This window comes from Zonotrichia leucophrys, chromosome 7 (assembly GCF_028769735.1).
Source record: "Zonotrichia leucophrys gambelii isolate GWCS_2022_RI chromosome 7, RI_Zleu_2.0, whole genome shotgun sequence".
Classification (NCBI taxonomy): Eukaryota; Metazoa; Chordata; class Aves; order Passeriformes; family Passerellidae; genus Zonotrichia; species Zonotrichia leucophrys.
This window is the reverse complement of record NC_088177.1, coordinates 21,592,577-21,608,412: the sequence shown is the minus strand read 5'-3', so window position 1 is coordinate 21,608,412 and position 15,836 is coordinate 21,592,577. Positions and strand designations below refer to the sequence as shown.

The 15,836-nt window shown below is 37.4% G+C and overlaps 1 protein-coding gene across 4 annotated transcripts in view; it reads right to left on the bottom strand.

Moving 5' to 3' along the window:
• PDE1A (phosphodiesterase 1A) overlaps positions 1–15,836 on the bottom strand; it is a 194,353-nt gene that overhangs the window by 68,072 nt on the left and 110,445 nt on the right. The window contains exon 1 of one of the 4 annotated variants that reach the window (XM_064719016.1): positions 5,322–5,505. The exons of the other annotated variants lie outside the window; for them this stretch is intronic. Within the exon in view, the coding sequence (XP_064575086.1) occupies positions 5,322–5,377 (56 nt within the window). The 5' untranslated portion in view covers positions 5,378–5,505. Of the gene's footprint in view, positions 1–5,321; positions 5,506–15,836 lie in introns of those variants that run through there. 4 annotated transcript variants of the gene reach the window in all.

Below are 15,836 nucleotides of genomic sequence, written 5' to 3'. Positions count from 1 at the left end.
TGGATGCACACTCTGCATTTTCCTGTTCCAGTCACGAAAACCTCCTTAACCTCTTTAGCATTCCTTTTAATCCTGGGGCCAGGCATGGGAAATACTGACTTTGCCCCTATACGCCTTCCTCACTTGTGTTCCTTTTGCTCTAAACTGAGCCTGACCTTTTCTATTTTCATTTCTTGGTGTCTGGCTGAGATTTTTTTCCTGCCATTCAACTCTCTGCACTCACACAGTCAAGCCAAAGTGGTGAACTGAACAGCAACATCACTAAGTTGGCATTTTCATTCACCTTGCCTTTCAACTACAAAATATCCTACACAGCGCTGTACAGCTTCCACAGTGAGGAATTTTATTAATACACATCTTCACTTTAAGTTTTTAAGATAATTTTTCCCAAATTTATATAAAATATGAAAGGATCACCCTTGAAAGTATATAGCAGTCAGGTCACTAGGCAGGGCAGCTTGCTACAGATCAGTCTGCTGAGTCCAGCTCTAGCAATGATACAGGTTTTTCTGTCAGGCATCACAGGTCAGCATTTTAGATGGCATGAATCTCACAGCACACAGAGGAGTTCAATTAGTTCACACAAGCACGTATGCTTTTGATCCCATTTTGGTATAATGGCATGAAAAAACAAAATTAGTGTTTTCTAAGTGAAGAGTACCTGTATTTTTTTTTTATATATAAAAGTTTCATTACAAAGCCATTAACAACTTCAGTTTTGAAGACAGGTAAGAGTCATCAGAGAGAGAATTCATTAATACCTCGTGCATATGATAAAGATGCATGGATTAACAGTTCATGAGGGATATTTTACTGTTGTCACCAGTGACGCACAGTTCGTGCTTCAAATGCACCAAACTAATTTGCAGTGCTCTTCAGAAGCATTTCACTCCTGAAAATACCTAAAGCAGCTGAGCCAAGTGACTGGTGCCAGTAAGGCAGGACTCTGGGACTTGCAAGACACAACAGCTCTCCCACACACAGAGGAGGGATTCATTACACAAGTATTCCTCAAACAACACAAGCACCAAACTGTCTCTTACTATACCCACATCTACACATCCAGACTCTTGGAACTTGTGACTTAGCACTAAACTTCATCGGGAAGAACCTTCCTTTTCCTCTTGCTACATCCCAAGAACCAATTTGATCAGGAGAGTTGGTTTCTGTTGAAATGCTGGAGAGCCTCTTACAAGCTCCAAGTTCTACATTTGGTACATGCCAGAATGATTTTGAAATTACATTAAACGTCCTTTAGAGAAAAATACATAATCTTTAACAAAATAATTATTTGATTTTGTAATCTTTTAATGCATGCACCATTTAACTCCAACAGATATCTACTAGCAGAAGGTTTAAAAAAACATGTCTTAAACTATCAGTTTTATGTGTCTCATAAAGCAATCAAATTTTCCATTCATTGGTGGTGGAATAAATGCTACCTTAAGCCTCACTGTGTTTTTCAGTAGCATCTCTTATAACAGTGTAAATTTAATACATGTTAGGCCTAGATCTGCTTTGGAAATTATAATTACTTTTTCTTTAGATTTGCTCCAATGTCTTCTTGTAATAAATAAGGTTGGTTTTGAGCTGCCTTTCTGAATCTTGTCAGCACTTCCCAATCCCACATTTGTACAAGTGTGGCACTTTCCCAAAACATATTGTCTCCTAAATCTTATTTAAACAGAAAAATCTTTAAACAGTATTTTGCAGACCTACATCAGTGAATGAACTTGGAATCTTTTCTTTTACAAAGAGGATTATAGGAGCTCCATAAATGTCATTTAAGAGAATTTTCAGACCTTTTAGACATTTTTAATTTTAAAAAGAAGGTAAGATAAAAATATCATGATAATCCTATTCATTATGCTTATGGATTTTCTATTTGGTAGACCTATCATTACATTTGACTAGCAGCTCATAATTATTAAAAATATAAACACTGCTGTCAGATGGATTAATGGTGTTGTGTTTTCTCTAACAATAACAAAAAGTCTCAGCAGTTACTCTACTGTTGGATTACACAACGTAATTATGTGATCTGTAAGAACATTTACAGCAGCCTCCTATAGAACAGGACTACTTTTATTTAGCTACTGGATTTTGCTGTCCTTCTAAAATTTAAAATGAGAATGTCTAAGTTTGTACTAATGTTAGAGAGGCTCTCCTAAAGTTACCTAGTTCCATCCCACATTCAGATTTGACACAATTGTAGTATTTGACATTTATGTTTACAATAAAGGCTATAGGCATTCATATAACTTAATACAGACAACAAAAGCACAACAGTTTGGCAGACCTTTCAATAAATCCCTGGAAGAAAACAAAAAAGCTATTTCCAAATAATATAGATTTCATCAAGTAGGCTAGGATGAGCATGGATGTTTTTCTCAAGCAAAATTTCACTGAAAATTGTACAGTATCAGAAAAGCTTCTGGGTTTGAGTAATTAGCATTTCCTTATGGAAACTAAGCCTCTATACTGCCAAAAAACTTATCAGCAGAGCACAGAAAGTGGAAGCCTTTTGCAGTCACTTTACTTTTTTTCTGAATGTTCAGAGTGGTATATGACACAAGAACCACTTTATGCCTTCAGCAGCTGATTCTCACATGGATCATCTGATAAGGACCATCTGATAAGGACTCTTCTGTTGCGCTACATCACTGAGTGCAGAGACCTCTGCTCAGCTGACGTAATACAGATCAGCCAATTCCTGAATATCTGCTTTATCAGGAGAACTCCCAGCAGCCAAACAACTGCCCCCAGTCTGCCCCAGTTCCCTGCCTTACTGATCTGGGAATCTGCCCCATGGACTCTCAGACCAGGACACCAGAATGGAGTAAGAGCCAGGGTGTCCAACTATGAAAATAAGCATATGAATTCACAATTCTGTACTTTCTTCATGCAGGTAATTAAGGCAATTTACCCATCTTTTCAGAGAGTAGCAGGTAGTAAAGTACTGACAGAGAAGGAGGAAGAGAAATCATATATGTAAAAACTGTCAAGGAAAAGAAATGAACACAAAGTTCCCATTTATGTTTCTTTTAAGGAAATTAAATTTCCTCTTACAGCTAAGCAATAAATTATTGTCTACATTATTTTAAACCACTGTGAACATGTTTTCAGCTCCAAAAAAGGATTACAAATTCCATATTATTAAGCTCAGATCACCTCAAAAAAGAGCTATTTACAAAAGAATATATATGCATTATAACTATAATACCTCAGCTAGTTCAATTTCTAAGAGAAAAGAATAATTATCCCCTTCAAAGTTTACTCTAGTGCTGCATTTGACTCTAAGGAGCCAACTATACAAGACACAAAATTGCCATCTCAGGACAGATGTCTTGTGCTGGAGACTTTTGTCTTGTACAAAAATACCTGATTTAAAAGATCTGCTCAACCCAACAGATTCAGATTTCTGCATTTTATACCTCTTTCACAGAAATACAATAAATATTAATTATTATATTTAGCAAATATTTTGCCTATATTACCAATGTATGTTTAAAAGGCAAATATTCTAGATGGGATTATTGGATGTGTTAAAAAAGGTAAAGGTTCTGGAGAACTGGACCATAATGCATCTACTATGTAGAAATTCTAAATGTTCCTGAAGGCAGAGTGTAGATTTTTTTTCCTGCTTTTTTCAGTCAATTTTGATAGAATGACAGAAAATTTCAGTTCAGTTATTTCTCTCCAGAGAGGCACACATCAATTGAAAATATCAGAAAGGAAGAAACACTGTGTTAAATTGCTTAAAGAATCACAACTGGCATGATGCCAAAAGCCCCATTGAACATTAACCTGTCTATTGATACAGAAGGCTGGCCATTGGCACCAGCTGCAGAGCTCACAAAGATGGAAATATCTGGGATAAAACCAAAACCAAACCACCAACAAAGAATAAAACCCACTGCCACAGTAAATCTAAAATTTTCTTCTAATGCCTTTTCTTTAAGGCATTGCCTATAACTTGTGTACTGGAGGAATAGCCTTCCTCCCATGACCTAACAAACAGTGCCAGAATTCACTTTGCTGCCTGTGTGATTTCTCAAGTGAGGTCAAAGGAAAGGAGCCAACCTAAAGGGCAATCCAGTCTGTCTTCAGGTTTGAGGGTTGGCACACATTTCAGTTCTTGGTATTATGTTATAACAAAACCTTAAATGAGACTTGAAAAAGTATTAACAAAATAGATAATTAACTGTAGATATGGCGGGGGAGGGGAAGCAGCAGTCATAATAAAGCTGTTATATACCACAACTGCTACCAATACACTTCTCAAGCCAGGAAATGCTTAAGGAACAACAGAAATGTCCCTCTTATACTGATTTTGCTCTAAATCTTCAGCATCTAAAGCCATGCCACCAGTTCAGTCTGCAACTTTTGTATGTTGAAAAGCCATCTCACTGGGAATGCTCTAGCCTGGTTTTCTGTCTTGTTCTCTGAACTAGAAAGAAAAGCAGTGTAGGCACAGAACTAAGGAGAGGATTACAAACTGATTAAATGCACACACAATACAATAAAAGAGACAGATTTTCCATTTCCAGCAGCCAAAAAACCAAATCAATCTCTTTAAAAAGCTGGTTAGGCCATCTGAAAGGCTTTCTATATAGTAAAGAATTGAATTATGGTTTCCTGTTCCATTATTTGTTGTCTTTGGTCACCACCCAGGTGCATGGAAAAGTTTTCAAAGTAATGTTTATCCCCGAAAAAAGAAAATTCTTAAGAGCTACAAGCTGGCTAGCTCCTTTAGAAGGAAGAAGAGGATTTGCTTAATGTAGTTCTGGCACACAAAACATAAATCTGGTCTCAGAAAGAGATGCTGTATAATCTAGTCTTTTGCTTCTTTCAATTTGTATGCTGCCAGAATTGACAGAAGATTTTACAATCCCTGAAGTGCAAAGCCTTCTGTGCAAAAATACACATGCTCATTTTTAGTTATCAGCTTAAGAAGCTGTGTGGCTTTGTTTCCGTAATATTGTGAACAAGACAAATTTGGAATGGTTTGTCATTTATAAAAGTTCCTGTCAAGAGGAGCAGCTGCCTAGCCAGAGCACTCAGAGAGGGAGAGCTCAGCTCTGTACATTTTACCCTCAGCAGTCAGCAATTACGTGTACAAGCAGTTCCATTAGCAGCCAGAGGAAGACGATGTAATTTCAGATTTGTGCAACTTGGCCTCAGAACAAAACAAAAACAAAACCAGGAGCTTAATTAGTCATTTTATATACTTATCATACAGCATGCTCAGAAACAGGAGGCTCAAATCAGTTCCCTAAGACAGCATCTTGCTGCAGTGGAGATGCCCTGGGGTATCTCACCTGGTCGCCAGCTGCTGCTCCAGAAGAGCGCAGGTGTCCTGCTGGTCCTGGGTCATATCTGCCAGCCCTGGGTGGATGTCTCAGGCACCCCGGGTGTCTCAAATGGCACTAGATACTGTATCTGAGCCACTGATGCAAGCCTAGGCTGTCAGCTCTGTACAGGTAAGCAGACACACTCCTTCAGGCAGAAGATATTCAGTTCAGAAATCACAGAAATTTTCTTGAAGACAAGCGAGAGAAGGGTTACACTTCTCAGAGACAGAGAGTGTGTGGGATGGTGCTACTGCTGCAGTATGACATAAAAAGCCTGGTCTCGTACATGTGTCGTGAGGAGAACAGAAAAAGAGAGAAAGCCACAGACAGAGCAAGCACATAGATACTGCAGTCTTCTGACATGTCAGGAGCAGAGTCACCCCTTTTTTGTACAGTTCCTCACCTTCTGTAACTGATTATAACCTGATTTAGCAAAGGACTTCTCACTATTTCCACCATGCCCAGGTTTTACTCCACTTCTCAGTCTGTGAAGTGTGATGCCTAAGTAATCTGAATAGGAAAGCAACATACATTCTTAACACCACAAAGATTTTTACACCACCAGAATGGTACTAAAGGAGCAGAGATTTAGTCCATCTCCACTGCTGGGCAAATAACATACTGGCCATAACATAAATGGGAACCAAACCAATGAGATAAAATCTATGGCAATGTTTTCATTCTGTCAAATCATCTCTGTTCTCCGATCGAGGGCTCTATTTTGTATCCAGTTTATTAGTTACTAGGTCTGACTACCAGGTTACCCAGGGAACGTGAGTGCTCCAGTGTAACAGCTCCCACCTCCTCTTTCCTGTCTCCCAGTACTAAATCTTCCCAGCTGCTTCCCTCTCCCTTCCAAAAGGAGGGACACACACTGTGGTTCCCTGGGGAGAGACCAGCTGAGATTTTTTTCCAGAGTCAGCTGTATGAGATGGTACCTGACCCCTCCAACACGGCTGACATCACTGCTTATCACACACAAAGCTGGAATTCAGCCTTTCACCTCCCCTTCTCTTGTTCATTTGACCTGGAAATCCTTCCAAACAATACCCATCTACTTTCACGTGAGGGCAGAAAAGGAACTAAAGGACAAACTTGTTTAAATGTGATGGTTATCTCAAAGACAGTTTTCAGAAATGAGCTAATAATAAAATGCTACAAAAAAATGAGAGTATCTTAAAAGACAGTTTATCACCATAACCTATATTAAAATAACCCCAAAATAATGGAAAAATAGTTTATCATGAACAACTGTAATTTTTAGGTCTATGAAAAGAATGAGCATCTGACCAAAAAAAAAAAAAAAAACAAAAAACAAAAAAAAAAAAAACCAAAAAAAACAACTGAATGGTCATTTAAATGGCTAATTACCAAAATTCTGCCTGGACTTAATAACACTGCATCTAAATTCCTATTCTAACTAGGACCACAGGGATTTGAAGAGTCTATCTGACAGGAGGTACATGCTTAACTTTACTTAGCTCCAGTTCCATTTACAGACAAAAATTTATGTAGGATACTTCATACCACAGGCCAATAAGAGGAACTTACTAAACCAGTTGCAGTAACCTTCCTAAGATCTTTCTATATGTAGAATTTAGAGCCACCTCAACATTCTCCCTGCTATTTGCCATGACCATGAAGTACCATTCTTTAAGGGATGATCAGCAACACTTATGACTTTCCCATTTCCCAATGTTCTGAAAATCATTATGCAGGTATGAACAGGTACCATTGCATACAACAACCCGATACATAAAGTCTTAGTATCTCCCCCTTTTTTAAAGAAAACAGCCTTTGTAAACACAATTTCACTTCATCCACTACAAACTAGAAAACAAATGTGTTAAGGCTGTGGAAAACATCTGTGATATCTATGCAAGTGTTTAATGTAGCAGCTTTATATGTTCACACAAATCTGTTTTTGAGATTCTCATCAAAGAAGGTGGCAATTCTGTACTTTTACCTCTATTCACTCAGCACTGTAAAAACTGAGATACAACCATCTTAGGCTGCTTTAGAGAGAATCCAGCTACTAGAAGTTACTTGACTTGGTTCTGGCCTATGGCACAACTATTGCCATATAGAAGTTTTCTCCTAAAAAGTCATCATAAAAGTAATATAAATAAACACATGCTTCTATTTTTATACAATCTATTCTACTAAAATCAGACTACTCGCTTTATTTTTGAGGAAACTATCCAAACGTATTAAGAGCCTATCAAACTGAGAAAAAAAGCTGGCCTGTCAATAACTGTTTCAGCTCTTAAAATCCCAATGACTTTCTGAGATTTCTTACCCACCTAAAGACAACAGAAGAGCCCTGGCCCCACACAGGGGCAGCTGCACAGCAGACACCTGAACACAGCTGTCACAGCACTGAGACAAAATTGTTCAGCCCATGCTTCTGAGAACACTTTGCTCTGGTGCAGATCTGTAATTGGAATATTTGCAGTTTTGCAAAGGAAGGAAGCCCTATTTGCTAAATTAGGAAGCCTCATTTGTGAACAATGGAAAATACTACTAAACCTTTCAAATAATGCCAGTTATTTTGCCGTAGAATTGCACAGCACACCATATCACGTCACTGAAGCCTAAAATAAAACCTTCCCAGAAACCCAAGTGCCCTATAATGCTAATTTTAAGAAGTTCCAAAGTTATTCCAAGCAAATGTTTTTATCTAAATTTGGCTATTCGCCCCTATAGTCAAACTGAATTTGGAAAAGGTTGTATGTTTGAGATAAATATAAGAAACAACATGGAACAACATGCTTTCTCTGTGCATCACATGAGCTGTAGCTCACTGAGTGCCAGCTGAAAGGGACACCTAAAGGTTAAGAGGACATTCTTTTTTCACTTGTGATTCTGCCTTGTCACCAAACTCCCAATGGCTGTACAAATCCATCTTACCACTCAGTGACCTCTGAAAAGATTCTCCCCAGCAATATATCTCTGAGTGTCTTTCTAGAGGTTAAAAAGTCATTTGTTAGTCAGATAAGACCAAAGGGCTCATTCAGGGCTCACCCACCAGGGCATATTCATGTTATTACAGCTTTGCATATGTACCAGATACTATTGGCATTACTGAAATTTTGTCATAATAACAGGTACCTGAAAAAGAGAAAGAAAAATAGAAAGAAACAGAATAGGTGCATCAGCAGAGGAACATAATAGTACTAAAAATGTATGAAAGTTCCCATGACTTTTCCTATTTTCTAAGAAAAACATGAAAAGATTGACGTCTCATCCAGCTGTTTCCTGACACAGGAGAAACCAGCACCATTTAATTGTTAACTGCCCTGCCACTCCTGACTGACACTTTCTGCTGAAAGATGCATTTACTTATTTGCTGTGACTGCGCCTGTTGGGCTGCCCAGAAAATCTTCAGTTGAGCTGGGACAGGGACCTGCAAAGGCCTGGAAGTGCTGAAGTCTCATGAGTCCTGACAGGAATTCCCTCCCAGGTCAGGGACACTCATACCCTGCACATTCCCCAGCAAGAAGAACTTTGTAACAGGAAGGTAAAATACAAAAAACTACGTCAGGAACAAGGAAAAATAACCCCAATATTCATGTTTTCTAGTCACTAAGCAAGGACATTCAGTGCAAGGGAAATTTTTTATCCTTCTTGTCTTCACATCTTGCAATTTTCATCATTTTGAACAAGGAGAGGTTGTGACATTAAAACTATGAATCTGATCTGATGACTTTCAAAGAGAAAGACAAAAACCTGCTTTTTGCTTAGTTTTAGTTTAGAAAGTATTTATGTTAATTTGAAAAACAGAGATAAAAATATGGTGATTTTAGGTTACTTAGCACTTTTAGAAATAGTCCATAATTTTATGGAAAATGTAAAATCTCATTTTTGAGTTTTCCAAAATCAAAAGTAAGTTTCAACTTAAAACAGGGGATTTAAAAAATGCAAGCTCATTCTCACAAAGAAAACATATTCTATGCAGAAGAGACCATTTTGTTGAAAACAATCAAAAATAGAAATCTATCAAACATCAAATGCCTTGAAAGAAATACATTTAGAAGTAATCTGTAATTTGTCACATTTTATCATTCAGAATTAAAAGCTAAAAGCTCTACAGAATCAAGCGATTTGATTTACTTTTATAACCTGTGTATTCTACTCTGTCCTCACCCTAAATACGCCACTTTGGAAAGGGCTGCTTTACTGTCAATGTAATGTGAAAAGCTGACTCCATTAATAATCTATTATAAATTTAATGGATTCCAACCAATTTCTTGTACTTGTGTAAAGAAGGAGATTCTGTTATCTTCCTGCAAATTCAAGCTTCTATATCCACCTTGCTTCTCTACTCAGTCTTGAGCAAAAGACAGCAATGCATATAAATAAATGCAGTAATAAGTGGTTCTTCATATTTTATAATGAATACATGATTTAGAGTTTCTATGCTGAATAAATATAACCAGTAGGTTATCTAGGCTTTCCTCATCTGTTTTCCTTTAATAGCTGAAAATTTAAAAATAAAAATCTATCCACTAAATGTGTTTCAATCCCAAGGCATGCACTCAAAGCTAGGAGCAAACTTAGATATAAACCTGTTCGTCAGAGACACAGGAATTTCCATCGTTATGGCAATTTATGACAATGTACTTAATATCTTGTGAATTAACTTCTTTTTTTTTTTTTGCTATCATGTTTTATTTGCGTAAAAATTAGCTAGGCTAAAATGTTAAGACAAAGCAAAAGAGCCTGATAATGTGGGGATGTATTTAGCAGAATACATTATATTTTCATAGCACTTTCTATCCAAGGATATTGTGACATTTTATAAACAAGCTGAGACTTACACACCAAATTTTATCTCTGTTCTACAAATAGGGATCCTGAGGAACATGAGAAGATAGGTACCAGGGGTCATGGGAAACAGGACAAGATTCTCTTGGCTCCCAGGCCAATTCCTGCCACACTGCGCCTGGTGATTCTCCTGCATGCCGAAAATCCAGCAGGGATTAGTTCCATTGCCCAAATCTCCAGCCTCAAGGCTCCACAGTGACTGGAATCTACCTGCCTGGCCAAACCTAGCTTCTAAACCAAGGTCAAGGCTTTTCCTACAGGTTCCAGTCCTGACGTTTGCATTCATCATTCTGCTGAATTCTGTTTCAGATGAGTTTATTGCTCCAAATCTATGAGATGGTTAAATGGGAATAAAGAGATCACTTAAAATGCCCTGAGTCATTTTAAAATGCAAACATTCCATTACTTTGGAAAGTTATATATTTTACCTCTCCTCTTTCCTTGCTGCATAGCTCAGGTAAATGATAAAATGAGGTCATATTGCAACTCTTACAATACAATGGATGCACATTTGCAGGTAAATAACTGATTTGTTTAACAAACCACAATACTAATATCAGTTATGAAAAAAAAAGGAAAAAAAAAGTTTAAAAAAAAGGTACTCGATTAAAGCAATCATTTAACATTTGCTGCTACATTCTATGGTGTTGCTTAATGCAAATTTCTCCCAATTAAATCAAAGATTAATAAACAGAAAAAGTGCACCAACTTACAAATCTTGCAAGCTTTAAACCTGTCATTTTTATTTTGACTTTCCTCATTTTTTTTAAACTATTTTTTCTAAGTGCAGAAGTACTAGTAGCCCAGGTAAGGCAAATTTAATACTCAACATGAGGAAATTTGAAGAGTAGCAAAAGTACATGACAATAATCCCATCAGACAATATGGTATATTTCCATCCAATATATTCCTAATATTGAAGAATCTGTCATAAATCTATGAAGTCAATCTCCCACTGTAAAGAAAAATACCTTCATTATGTTATCTAAATCTTAAAGAAAGAGGATTCTAGAGTGTCAAAACCCATAATCAGTCAGATCAAAAAAGTATTGATTTTCAGCTGCATCCTGTTCAAAATGATCATGAGGTTGTGTTTCAGTTCTTGACAAATTTGTGGAACTAATGGCAACTCTTCAGTATTGTAAAATTCAAATTACATTCATGAAACTAGGCTCATTGGAAGCCCATTTGGAAAACATCCTTGTTTCCAAGTGACCTTTAGCTGTGAAACTCAGTGCTGCTATTTGTTACCAAAGTGACTGGTTTTTGCTTTTAAAATAAGCAAGAATAATGGGGTTTTCTTCATCCACAAATCATTTTGTAAGTCTTATGCTCAAAAACACAATAATGCATAACATTTTATTTTGCTCAAACCACATGAGAATAATTGTGTAATGTTTCCAAAGTTCTCCCACAGGATGAGATACATACTCCAGTATCATTAAATGACACATATCCTAAACTTGTTTCATCTTTTCTAAATTTGTCTCTGATACACAGTGATTGAATTCCCCATTGCCAGTTCTACTGCTTCTTAGAAAACAGCCACTCTAGGGGACTATTACTGCCTATTATTTATTCAGTACTAAAATCAGTTGCCATATTTTGGGGTAGATGTTCAGAGATGTATTGATGCCAAGATTTCATAACATAAAAAGCAATTTTGTTATGTAGAAACAAAACTGCTTTGTAAGCCACTGGGAGAGAGAGCACATTTTAATATGACAACGTTTCTGAGCCAGTTTACTGAAGAAACGGTTCTACAGCAGAGAATGGAGGGATGGTGTTTCTCATGTGCAATGTTTACAATATTTTAAATTATTTACTATTAATCCCAAGAACATTCTCAAGACATACTTTTAAAAACATTTAATTTCCTTTTAGCATTTACATGCCACTGAAAGGTACTGATGAAGAAACTCAGATTATTTAGCTACATTTTTCTTCTGAAAAGGCTCCACAATTTGCCTCAGGTTTTGTTCCCATTTACAAAGAAACTCAGAATCAAACTGAAATATATACCTTATTTCACTATAATCTTGAAAAGTTTTTGTACTCCAAAATAAGATATTTTTCAGCTCAATTAAGGTCTCCTGTGCTGACTGCTTGTCCAAAATTTTCATCTGCTATACAGATGGGGAAACTCCACCCACAAGCAATGGTAAAGGCATATGAAGCTGCTAGTGGAAGAAGTAGTTTCCTGAAACTATCAGAAGTATCCCACATGCCTAGGGATGTGGGCAGGCATCACAGGCAGGCACAGTACTTTCAAGCAGATGCCTCCTCTCTAATCCAGTCTGCCCAGATGCTAAACACATTTTTCCTGCTATTTCAGAGATGCATATTGCTTGACAGAGTTCAAGTGCTTGATAACCAAATGTTCTACTTAAATTCGTAGCTTTCTCTGACGTGCAGACCAGGGCAGCTATCAGCAAGCAAAAGACAGAATTAGCCCTTCCACCCGCAGGCTATTTAAGCACAAGTGCGGCTGTGAGGTCGTGCCCAGCCCATTTCAGCTAACAGCCTATTTCCATGTTTAAACTTCACAGGTCTGGGTGTTAGAACACACAGCTGAACCCACCTACTCTGACAACTTGCACAAGGTTTTGGAGCTGCTCTTGCCCAAAGTTGACAGCGATCACCAACCCTTTCCAGCCTGCTTCCTCCCCACTCGCCAGCATTTTTTCCAAGCAGGGATATGCCTTGGATTTTCTTGGTGACTTTCTGCAGAGCCCCATCAGCTGGTGACCACAGGCACACGCGTACCTGGTGTCACATCAGAAGAACTTGACAGAAAAATGTGTCTGTCTGCTTTTCATTTGCACATCAGAACTGTGCCTCAGTGTCCTCTCACGAGATCCCCACATAAAAGGATTTACAGAACACAGTAGTGTGACACAGGTCTCTTGATTTTCAGAATTACCAAAAAAACCCAGTGGTGATTGATGCTTTACACCCCTTTCTGAACTTTAAATATCATGCTGTAGCTGTACAATATTAGAATAGATTATTCAGAATATAATAGGGGAACTATATGCAGAGATTGAAATATTTGTAATTCTTCAGGGGGTTTTTTGTACTACTTAAACTTCTGGAGGATTTATTTCAAAAACTTAAAGTTTTATTTAAACTTCATTGATTTATGCTTTATGGTGCAATAGCTTTTGTCCAATTGTGTTTTTTATTACTTCACAAGAAATAGCCAAGCTTTCTCAACACAATGTTACATTATTCTCCATAAAGAGAACCAGAGTGCTTGTCCCAGAAGTTCATGGTGCAGAATTCAGTAGGCATGATGTTTTCTCTCTGATAAACATGTTTCATGGCAACATCTCAGCTGAAGTACGTGTATTAATTGTGGAACAGGTGATAAAGCCAGAGTTCTTTAGCTATTGACAGATATTTTAAAAAGAATAACCCTAGATTACGTTATCTCCATCCTTGAACTCTAGGAATAGACCCAGTTCTTCCAAACTCAGCTTAATAATATCCTGCAAAACTAATCAGACTAGGGAGGTTCCCTCCAACTTAATTTATTCTACACCCCTATGATCTAGTAAAGGCTATTGCAAAAAACTCCTTCTTCCTGATTATCAAATCAGTGACTAAATTTTCCTTTCTCACACTGTAAAGTCACCTTTACTGAGGAAAAATCATTACAATAAGCTGCAATAACTAGAGCAAGCTTGGGATCTTGAAAAAGAAAATATTAAACAGCTATTTATTCACTTAATTCAATGAAGTTAAAGATGTGATAACTACTCATAGCTTATCACATGGGTTAACTTTTAGTTATTAATCACAGTGGAGCTCCTTTAATTACCCTGTGGTTCTTACTGGCTTCCTAAAAAAGACACAAAAAAATGTGTTAATTTTGCTCACCTGATTATGGTGCTGGGTAAATATATTGAGTCTTTATGAGTTTTATATGTTAGATCAAATGTATTTTCCTAATTCAAGCAATATTGGTCTTTTCCCTTACCATTTACCTTTCTTTAGCATTTCTAATGAAATATTATTCATTTATGAACTTAGCAGCAAAGCTGATCTCCAACGCTTTTATTTTTGTTCCTGATAACGTAAGCACATCTACACTGGGTCACAATGAAAGTCCATCTCATTCATATACAGTTCTGAAAACGCCCAATGTCGTATACATTTGAGAATGGCAAAAGCAGATGTCCAGGGAAGAGAAAAAGAGCAGAAATAATGTGCAGTGATACTGGACTGCCAGCATGCCAGCCTCTGGCCATGTGGGGGTAAAGGACTCCCTGATACAGAGGTGGTTTCTATGTGTCTAGAAATAAATAACTCTTCTATGAAGTTTCTCAGTCTCTTTCTGCACTCTTGTACATTCCTGGCATCCACAATGTCCTTTGACAAGGAATCCCTCAGTATATTGTGGCGCTGTGCAGAGAACCATTTATCATTTATTCATAAAATGTCATGATGATCTCTCTTTTTGTTTCTTGGTAATTTTGTTTCTTGTTCCTATTTATTCTGAACATATTTATTATTCACATTTTGAAACCCTGTTGGCACTATATACAGCAGCAAAATACTAGTCCACTTTAACCCACAGCCACTTGTGTAAGTCACCAGAAGGTTTTGTCTACAGAATACAAAACTGTGTGCAATATATTTAAGAAGGTTGCTCTTTGGTTTAACATCTTGCTTTGGGAGTATAAAGCTCCCTGTACTTTATGTTAAAGTAGATTCCTATCAGAAAATGTTATGTTCCTTTCCAGTATAAGAAGTAAGTTAGGATACTCTTAAAAAACAAAGTTCTTATCTTTGTCTGTTTCACGTGTGTCAGGAATGCCTCTTCCACAAAGATCTAGTTGGTCTTTTAAGTCTGCCTTTCATTTGACTACTTCCTTTAGTCCCAAAATAGTTCCCTGATACTTTCTGCAGCTGCCATCTTCTTGAAGAAACTTTTTTGTTGTCTATACTGGCACTCTGGTGACTGCTACAGCCCTGCTAAGGAAATCCCCCCGTGTCACCATTTCCATCAGGTTACGAAGCAGGGATCTGCTCAGAGGGAACTCCATCTGCATCCAAGGCAGCACTGACTGAGGAGTGGGGTAAAGGTATCTGTGTCAAATCAGAATTGAGCTAATACATCACATAGAGAGTTGCATAAACCCTAAGTTCATTTGTTAAGCTCACTAGGTCCAAAAACTATGTAGAGAGCAAATCCCACAGCACAGCTGCTTGAATTACTCCAGTATTGAGATAACTAACTTCTCTGTGTGCTCTGAAGGGAAGATTTACAAAGGTTTTCTAGGCATTGAGGTGCTCCAAATGTAGCTGGCAAAGAAGTGGTCTTATTTAGTTGACTGCCATTAATCTGCCAGGATACAAACAGTTATATCCAAATATTAAAAAACCCACCCCTACCTTAAACTGTGCTGATAATTGAAGTCACCCTCATATAAGCACTTGCTAAAAGCAAGGTCTTGAGATTTTTGTAGTTAATCACAATAATCATCATGAACAGGTTTACATAGGAAAGAGTTTCATACATACCAATGAGTCCTAACAAAAAAAAGGGAAAAGAAAACTAGCAACAACAACAACAAAGTGATAGCCAAAGGAAACAAACTGTAACATTGCTGGCTATCAATGAGTAATTTGAATTTGCACGTCCCTAGT